The sequence below is a fragment of the Helicoverpa zea genome, chromosome 10, assembly GCF_022581195.2.
Source record: "Helicoverpa zea isolate HzStark_Cry1AcR chromosome 10, ilHelZeax1.1, whole genome shotgun sequence".
Taxonomy (NCBI): Eukaryota; Metazoa; Arthropoda; class Insecta; order Lepidoptera; family Noctuidae; genus Helicoverpa; species Helicoverpa zea.
The window spans coordinates 5,191,438-5,202,309 of record NC_061461.1 but is presented as its reverse complement, the minus strand read 5'-3'; the positions used below and the strand labels follow the sequence as shown (position 1 = coordinate 5,202,309).

Genomic DNA, 10,872 nt, shown 5'->3' with positions numbered 1-10,872 from the left:
CTAGAAGTGTTTATAAAAAGACCTGGTTCACACTTAATTATAGCAGATTAATATAAGTGTCTACCTGAATTAAACATTAGAACATAATAATATATTTCCTAATATTAGTTTGTACAAACCTTTAAATTAACAGAATAGGGATGTCTTCTGTCAATGTTGAAAAGTTTTTTTTTTTTTTTTTTTTTTAATAACATTTTCATTAAATAAACATCTTGTATCATAATACAAAAATATTCAGCATTGACTTTTTTTCAGGTCATTGAAAAATATCATTTGTCAACATGTTTCAATGACGGAATACAAAAAGTTTAGTATTTTTATTTGTATTTAGACGTATAAATAATAGTGTAGCTAAAGTTATAGTGAAGAAGTTCTGAGAGCAACAGAATGATAGATCACGTCTGGGACTTTATGGCTGAGGAAACTTTTAGTTATATCAGTTTAATACATATCGAAGTCATCTAAACTTTTGTACAAACACAGCACTTTAGTAAATAGAGTTGCGTGTACTTTGTGTAAAATAAGTGTATACTAAAGGTGGTTTAGAAAGATCGTCTTGAACACAGAGAGATTATTTATTTTTATTGATAGATTTATTTACCTTAAACAAAGCAGTGAGTTACAAAACCTCGTAGGTACTTCTGTAATTTTATTCCTTCTATTGGTAATTATAAGCTATAGGTAATATTCAGGTTATAGGTTCAGGTATAGTCAGGTAATAATAACATTTTCAAGTAACGAACATGAGACTTATTAGTAGAAACATAAAATGTCTTAGTTACGTTTTTAGAGGCTTACTTATATACACACAAAATATACTAGTATCTATGTAATAACACACACTCAAAAGTAATTAAAAATTGAATTAATATTATAATAATGTGATGCAGGCATACTCATCTAAATATTGGTCATTCGCGGAATCGTATCATAAGAATTTCTTTTCTACTAAAAGTTCTAGTGTAGTGTCAATATGCTAACATTACGCTTACGCTTCGTGCCTCAGAGTCACATTATAGCCTTGTACTTACGCATAGTAAGCCCAAGAAACTCCAAACCTGAACTAAATTAAACAACTAGTACGCAATTCATTAGGCAAACTGTTATTATAGTAACTAGTATGAATATTATACTAATAAGAACGTAACTACTTGCCTATTGCGTCTAACTTGTGAAAATTTGCTTAAGGTAGGTATGAAACGCTATTTTAAATAAATGGTGGGTACGTTTCTTTTTGATAATTTTTGCTTGGCCTTTGATTATCCTGTAATAAGATACCGACATAAAAGAAGCGTTGTATTGTTTTATTTATAAAGATTTTTAGTACCTATATTTGTAATTTTTACAGAAAACAGAATAGAAAACGTAAACATGATTTTTCACAAATTATTATTAATGCTCAATCCTTCTCCGTGTGAGAGGAGGTCTGTGCCCAGCAGTGGGACGATAAAAAGGCTGTAACTGTAGCTGTATTTTAGTATACATGAATATATTTTTCACTTTGTTTACATTTTAAGTTTTATATTTTATCACTAGTTTTCATAACAAAAGGCTCTTATAAAACCAATTAGCATAATTCCTTCACAAACGAGATTGCGAATAACTCAGTCGAGTAAACCTTGCTTAGAAATACAAATTAGGTAATTACGAAAGATGTATCTTTCGACAACTCATAGCATACACAATGCACGTGTGAGATTACCTTTACCCTCGTAATTCTAACTGAGTACAGTACATTCTCTTAATTGCCTTCTCATACAATGTTATGGAAAACTTGAGGTGCCGGGATAAAATTAAGTTCTTAATATAATCGTCTGAACGCGCTTATTTCGTTACGCGAGAATTATAATAATACTTAATATTATTATTTCAAACCGTTTTGTTCGTGAACTTTATTTTTCTGTTGCTCATTACAGAGGTCTAATATTCTAGCTGTTTTAAGTATGATCATTAGTAGCACAGTTGCGCGCGGATCGGTGAGTCAAGCGCTCGCGTTGGCCTAAGCCGTCCAGTTATCGCAATGTTTTCTAGTGTTTTACGGCTACCCGCTGTCGATAATAATGAGTGATACAAATAATCAAGATATACCCAGTCCTGTCGGATTGTTGAGCGATTGTAGTGAAGATGAAAATATTACGAGTCAAGATGATGAAGGTTTGTTGAAAAATAACTTAGGAACTGTTGACCTACAACGAAATAAGAGAGAAAGGAGCGAAAGCAATGAATGTGAAGAAGTTGTGGACGAAGAAGGTTTTGTAACTGTGAACAGAAAAGCAAAACGTTTGAATCGGAACCCATCCATTGATGGTCTGCCGCATATTGACATGACTACCCGCATTGCAGAAAATAATAAATTTGAAATTTGTATGACTTCTAAAGAACCATTACCGAAACAGATTGCCCTAGCTAAAATGTTGAGAAAATATAACATAGATGATATAAACAGAATTAAATACAAGAGTAGCTTTAAAGTCTTAATATTATTTGAGTCACAAGGAAAAGCCAATGCCCTATTAAATTGCAAAGAAATAGCAGAACTAGGATTGAAATGTCAAATGACATCTGAATTAAGTGTATCTTACGGATTGATTAAACAAATAGATTTGGAGACTGAAATCGAAGAGCTACAAAATACTTTAAAATGTGATACGGATATAATTTCTATAATACGACTCAAGAGATTAAATAATGAGGGCAATTGGATTGAAAGTGAGACCATAAGGATATGTTTCAAGGGCCCGACTTTACCACCGTATGTATATGGATACGGTTGCAGGTTTAAAGTCGAGCCTTATACTTTTCCAGTCTCTCAATGCTCCGGCTGTTGGAAGTATGGACATATAAGAAAATACTGCCCGTTAAAAAAAGTCTTATGTCCGAAGTGTGGTCAAAATCACACCAATTGTGAAATAAAAGTCTTCAAATGCTTAAATTGCAGAGGCCCCCATTTGGCATTTGATAAAACCTGCCCTGTATTTCTAAAAGAGAAAGAGCTTCGAAATATTATGTGCAAAGAAGCCTGTTCATACAAGAAGGCTTTGGAGCTGCTATTGAAAAATAGAGAGGACGTGACACATACAGTTAAATCAAGTGAACAAACATCGGAACAGAAATCGGTTAGTCAATCTAAAAGTTACCGAGATGCATTACTGAATGACATTCCTGATAAATGCATAGAGCAGGAAATCAATTATGAAGAAAATGAAACAATATCATCTGAAGAGCTGCATGGACAAAATAGAAGAACAGGACAAAAGAAAAAGATAAACAAAAAGTTAGTGACTGAAGAAGATGGGGATATAGAAACTTTGAGGATGGAATGGAGCGACGATAGTGTCGCCGAACAACAGGCTTCAGAGCAAAAAGAAGAAAAGGATAAAAGCACTCTTAAAATAACATTCTTTAAATTATTGCAGAAATTAAAAGTAATTATTATGTCTAAATCGAATTTTGAAGAGAAGGTGAAATGCTTTTGTAAAATTATTTTTGGAGAAATATGTACATATGTAGTAGAAATCATAAAAAAGGGAGATTTTATTAACAAGATATTCCATGGTTTTGATGGATAGTAACAATATTAAAGATTTTTGTATTAATATACTGCAGTGGAACTCGCAAAGTTTAAGACCAAAGTTGACAGAATTTGAGTCACTGCTGGTCAGAGACAAAATACACATTGCAATAGTCTGTGAAACATGGTTGGAGGAGGGAAGCCACTTGAACATTTCACAATATAGTATTTACAGGAGAGATCGACATGACAGATATGGCGGTGTTGCAGTTGTGATACATAATTCTTTAAAATCCGAAATAAAGTCTACAAGAATTAATAATACTGGCATAGAAATGATACACGTAAAGATATTTAATTGTAAATACTTAGAAAATATAATATCAATTTATTGTTCACCCTCTGTAACAACTAGACAATCTGACTGGGATAATTTATTCTCACTATACACGAGTAAAACCATAATAGCTGGAGACTTTAACGGGCACCACTCGAATTGGTCGTATAAAAATGACGCGAGAGGAAATCAAATCATGGATTCGGCACTAGACAATGGTTTTATACCCATCAATGATGGCAGCGCAACTAGAGTTAAACTTGTGAATAACTTATTACAACAAACATCACCGGACATTACCTTTACCTCGTCCGATGTTGCAATTCTATGCAAGTGGGGTGTATTTGAAACTTTAGGCAGTGATCATTTAATAATCAAAATCAAAATTAACTACCGGGATTTTGTGTCACAGAAAATAAAAAAGAGGAATTTTAAAAAAGCTAACTGGTCAGCATATTCTGAAGATATTGAAACTTTGTTTAAAAGATCTACCTGTGCTGGCACCACACAAGAAAAGTATACATCTTTCATCAATATTATTAATAAATCGGCAGATAAAAACATCCCTTCCATTAAAATCTGCAATGATCCAAAAAAGATTTTCAAACCTAAGCCTTATTGGAATCAGGAACTATCGAAGGTGGTAGCAGAAAGAAGACTAGCACTGTCGCAATTTAGACGAAATCCTACTCCGGGAAATTTAACTGTGTTAGAAGATAAAACTTTAAAGGCCCAAGAAGAAATACGTCGAACCAGAAATGAAAACTGGCAAAAATTTTGCACAGAAGTTGATAGCGGTATTTCTTCTTCTGAAATGTGGAGCAGAATGAGGTGGATTAAAGGTTACAGGAGAGATAAGTATTACGCTTCAATTGATAAAAAACAGGAACTTTTGCACAACTTGGCCCCTGATTCAGTTCAGTCTTCCAAACCTTTTTTTACATCAAATAACTTATTATTAGAATCTGAATTCACCTATCAAGAGCTGGAATCGTGCATAAAGAAAAAAGATACAGCCCCAGGTGACGATGACATCACATACTCCATGATATACAATCTCCCTCTTATAGCAAAAACATTTTTGATTGAATTGTACAACGAAATATTTACCTCGAGTAAAATCCCTATTGAATGGCGCAAAATTAAAATAATTCCTATACCAAAACAAAATACTACTAATAGAGACATCAAGTTAAGACCAATATCATTAATATCCTGTTTATGTAAAATCTTTCACCTGATGTTAAATAAAAGAATGGAATGGTTTATTGAACACAATATGATATTGTCTTCTGGCACAACAGGTTTTCGAAGGGGACGTTCATGTTTGGATTCTCTCGCTCAAGCTGTCACTAATATTCAGATTGGATTTACAAAGAACAATCCAACTTTGGCATGCTTTCTCGATATTGAAAACGCGTATAATAATGTCCTAATAGACAGCGTTGTCCAAACTCTAGATAAACTACAAGTTGGAAGTAGAATATGCAATTATCTGTGGGCCTTTTTGTGCGAGAGACATTTAACTATTAGAGATGAATTAGGTATCGAAAATGATATCGTTAGATGGACTAATCGGGGACTTGCACAAGGAGACCCAATGTCACCACTGTTATTTAACATTGTTACTATGGAAATTGCAAAAAATAATAATGACCACATTATTCAAATATGTCAATACAATAAAAAAATAAATACGCAATACGCAGATGACTTTGCAATATTGACTAGCTGTAAGAATTTAAATGATAGCGTTACTCATATGCAAAAGTCCATAAACATAATCATTAAAATCTTACGTGAAATAGGTTTAGAACTATCAGCATCAAAATCTCAACTATGTTTATTTAGCAGGGGTTATAGAAGACAAGAAGTTAGCATAATTGTTAATAATATACCGCTAGAAAGAGTGGACAACGTTAAGTATTTAGGTATGTGGTTGGACTCTTCACTCAGATGGGGTCGACATATCAATGAACTAAATGAAAAATGCCAGAAATTGTTAAATATTATTAAAGTGTTGGCTGGACCTGGGTGGGGTGTGCATCCCATACATTTAAGGCGAATATACATAGCTTTGATAAGAAGTCGTATCGATTATGGATGTTATCTGTATGACAGTAGTATTAATTCTAGAGTATGTAAAATAGATAGGGTTCAAAACAAAGCTATGAGAACTATTGGGGGATTTATTAAAACTACTCCCATACACGTAATGGAGAGCGAATTATGCTTACCTCCACTACATTTAAGACGATTATATCTGGCGTTTAAGTTTTGCTCTAAAGCTAAATCTTTAGCTAATGATGACACAAGTAAGTTGTTGTGTAGGATGGGACCGCTTGCAACAAATAGATATTGGGTGAACAAAAAGAAACCTTTGTTAATGACTACCTTCAATCTCATTCGCGAAGAAAGAATATACTCAACTTGCCCTCTAGATATGTATAAATTAAATGTTTGGTGTAGCCTGATAGCAATTAATAATGTCCTTAAAATTGATTTAAATAGCGTTTCAAGACCTAAATTGTACTATGAAACTCATGCGTTAAGAAATGATATACTGTCAGAACTAAACGAAAAATATAGTTCATTTTATAAATTGTACACAGACGGATCAAAAGGTCTACATATAGGAGCTGCTTTTTATGATTCGGTTACTAAAAGAAGTGAGTGTTTTAGAATAGTATCTAGGGTATCCGTTATGACGGCAGAAATGTTGGCAATTTCGAAAGCGTTGTCCTACATAAAAACTTTACCAAGAACCTCAGATGTGGTCATATTCACCGACAGCAAAAGTGCCCTTCAACATCTAGCACGATGCGCCTCTGGGCACAGAGGTGTATCGATTGCCTTCGATGTATTGAAAAAAATACACTCACTTCTTCTAGATAACATAAACATAGTGTTGCAGTGGATCCCGTCACACATTGGGCTGAGGGGTAATGAGGAGGCAGACAGGTTAGCAAATTTGGCAGCAATTTCGGGATGTGAGATTTATATTCTTCCTGTGAGTTCGGAAATACTACATAAATTTAAGAACTATTGCTATGATAAATGGAAAGAATACTTTGATGCGCAATCTAAATTAAAAGGAATTTGGTACAAAATTATACAAAAAGAACCTCCTCGTATCCCATGGTTTGATAGCAATACCATGAACCGTCGTATCATTGTAACTGCTCATCGGGTCCGCTCCGGCCACATGCCGCTAAGAGCTTTCGCCTATCTCATGCAAAAAGTAGATTCTCCCAATTGTGAGGTTTGCGGAAAAAGAGAAGACGTATACCATCTCTTAGTGGAATGCGTCAGGAACGAATCTGAGCGAAATATAATTATTCAAAATTTGAATATTAATAGATTAGATTTAGGGACGTTACATTGTATTCTGGCTCAACCTAAGTCACGAGAGGCTTTAATGATATATACCCTAGTTAACCCATAGGGATAAGTTATTGTTAAAGTTAAGTTTTACATATTATGTTGTTTTAGATAAGCTGATTTAGTTTTAAATTTGTTATTCCTTAGATTAGGTTACGATGGGACTGGCGTGAACTGTGTTCAAAAGTCCCTTAAAAATAAAGAATTAAAAAAAAATCATTAGTAGTGCGTGTGATCTTTTTTTTTATATAATGAAGACGTATATCAAACTCTTTGGTGCTGGTTTTCACCTGTATTCTTAATTTGTAACATCTCAAGAAAAGATAAAACTTATATCGTATCGGCTGAGCATATTTTGTACGGAATTTTCGACACAGACAGATTTAAGTTACCGAAATTTTTTATTGAATAGTTAATCATAAAATAATAAAAATAATCTCTATAAATCATAATACATTGATATTAAATTGTAAAACGTCATAAATTCGCAAAGAAAACGATTGGATAAACCAATGATGGAAGTATCGATAAAATATTCACACTATACAGTTTTATAGCATGGTAATAAATAATGATGAGTGTTCGTGAAACTCGCCAAAAAACTAAAAGACCTACCTACATGTATGCCTACACTTTCTTATTATAATAGTCTTTGCTATTCGAAAAAATATATAACCGTTGCTATTTGTCTAAGCATTATTTTTTTCCAATCGATAAAATGTTACATAAGTGTTTTATAAAAAAATAAATAAAATCAAAAACATAAAAAAGAACATGATTCCACAATCATTCTACACTCGTAATTTTCCTTTACCGGCCATCAACCCACTTTGTCAACGTAAATAGCTATCGAATGTATAACAACCATAATAAATGTATCTACTAGCTTACATGGAAATAATAAAAAGCAAATTATTCATCTGTTAACTGATCACTTATCGAGTTACGTTACTCGAGTAGCGTCAATTACTCGATTCACTATTTTAATCGTATCTTTAATATCGAATTACAGAAACGCTGTTTTAAGTAATCGAAAGCTAGAACGATTCGGAAAACGAGTTCAACAGAACTAGTTATATCGAAACATTTCTCGCATGTTTGTTTGTAAATATTGAATGTCGTAATAAATTGTATTGTGCGAGTAATAAAAATATAATTGGTAGACTAAATCATGAACACTGATTTTAAAAGAAAGTTATGTATCGACAAATTAACTATAATTGGAATACGTTTTTGTATTTTTTAATTAAAGAATATTGTGTCAATATTATTCCAGTTCTGGAACTCGTAGATTTTTATGAGAAGGCTATTCGATTCGAGACTTACAAAAAAAGAGATGACGCTCGTAATTTCTGTAACATTTCAATCTTTTACACGGATGAGTGATCAATTTACCCTCTGATTTCCATTTATTGAAGGCCTCTAAATCCGCAAAATTACAATGCCACATTTGAATAAGCCTGTTTCCAATAAACTCCGTTTTACGTACTCATTGAAGTTTACATAGGCACTGGAGTAAATACTGGGATTATCATGTCTAAATAGAGGATATCAGATGTACTAGCTAAAACGACGTATAAAGCCGTGCGGTCTGACGGTCTGACGTTAGACCATGTCAAAGGATCCACTAGAGGTGCAACTGTCTTAGGATTGCACTGTAAGTGTTGAAAGTAAGGTGTATAAAGTATCTTAAAGCTTTGAATTTGTTATATGCACCTTGTTTTATATGCTTCTGTGGCGATTCACAAAGTTGCTGTAGGAGAACTCTGAATTCTTGAAATTTTGGTACACCAACAAAGCTCTAAATGTTCCAAGGATGCTACCAGTCGTTGTAACAATTCCACGTAAAAGGCGGATATTAGGCGGATTTGACAAAAGCTTTGGAAAAAGCTGCAGCTTACTCGATAATTCATAATTTTACTAACAATTCGGTAAGTCGAAAGTAGACTTTAACATTATTTTCCTGGTTCCAATGTAAGAGTCAAATATGGCACCAAATAACAAATAGTCAAATTGACCTTTGACGTCAAAATTCTCCACCTAGGCGGTATTTCACAATAAATTCATTTTACAAAAACAAAATCTTACGAACCACTATTACGGATAACAGATCTTTTAAATTAACAGTTCGAGGTTTAGAGTAGATTAACTTGGATGTGTTTTAAGCTCAGTAATTCGAAGTAACGTCTTAACACAAATGATGTATATGAGAACGCCCATAGCTGAAGATGGTAATTATCGGTTAACTACACTTCTTCTTGGCGAGTCGATGGCAACTTAAATTTTGGAGGCCCAATATTTCGCTACGCATACGGCATTGTCAGTAGCGTTGTAAAGGTCCTCCACTATGCAGCTGTCGGGGCATAGTGGACAGCATAGAAGGTGCCGCATGGTTTGTGGAATGGCACCACACCCGCAGCTGTTGTCGTCAGTGTAGCCCCACTTACATAGGTTTTCCCTGCACCTGCCTACCTGTGCACGTAGCCTGTTAAGAGACTTCCATACAGGCCACGGTTGGTCGTAACCTGGTGGAAGCCGTTCTAGCCGAACTACACTAATGTGATAATATTTAAATGTTCTGTTTTGATGAGTTCATCGTAACCAGAAATGGGATTGCTAGGCTTATTTTATTCTTAAGTTGTAACTAGTGCAGACCAGTATATTTTAAAAGTCCTGTTAGGCATACTGACTTATGCCCATTTTCACCAATAAATACCTACATTTAGGGATCCCCTAAGAGCATTTAGGGAACACTTAATACGAATTTCGTTTTCACCAAAGTTTAAGCGTCCCTTAAACCTTTATTATTGGGGGAGTCCTTATTCTAAGTGACACTTAGTTAGGGAAACGTTAAGAGATTGTTGGTGAAAACGGGCATTAGTCTGTAAGAAGGATTTATGTGAAGGATAGTGTACATTTTCTGATTAAAAATTAAATTTGAAACAAAATTCACCACATATTATGTACTTAACGCATGTTTTATCACACACGAATTGAACAATAAATTATTCAATTTGCATTCGTTAATTTAGAACTTACCTTACATAGAAATGAATACATACGCACGGCTTATTTTAAAATAACTATGCTCTATAATGAGATAATATGGTTGAAATGCTCTTGGCATAGCCGTTACGCCCATGGTCTTCAAAAAACTCGGAGACCATCGTACACGAATAGTTTGGTAACGGTATGTAATGCCAATGTGTTAGGGGACGCGCCCACCACGACTTCACGCATAGAGCTTAAATTAGTTAGTTGCCTACAATCTTTATTTTTTATTATAAAGGTGAAAATAACTCTTCCTGTTTTACAGTTTGATGCTGAAACGGGAGCTGAAATTCGGCAGAGATAGATAGGTACTTAAGTCAAACATGTAAATCCAGATGATGGAAGTTATTCGGAAGGTTAGCGGAGTAGTGGTAGTTTCATTAGAGATGCTAACTTAAAACTTTAATTTTAGTTAAAGGTGGGGCGAAATTCGGCCTTCACACCTACATTTAAGTGGAGACTTTAGTTTAGCTATTTCTTTTAAAATCTACGATGTTCTAGGTAACGATCCAGTGCTTGGTAAATATTTTTTTTTTTTAGGAAATCAATTGTCTACTTGATCAAATTGGACCTAGATAAAGAGCTTCCATTG

General features: G+C 33.9%; 1 protein-coding gene across 1 annotated transcript; it reads left to right on the top strand.

The window, feature by feature from the left end:
• Positions 1-2,060: 2,060 nt before the first annotated feature.
• LOC124634132 lies at positions 2,061-5,159 on the top strand. The gene has a single exon (XM_047169556.1). It carries the CDS (start codon positions 2,061-2,063, stop codon positions 3,567-3,569), a length of 1,509 nt encoding a protein of 502 aa, XP_047025512.1. The 3' UTR covers positions 3,570-5,159.
• Positions 5,160-10,872: the final 5,713 nt, after the last annotated feature.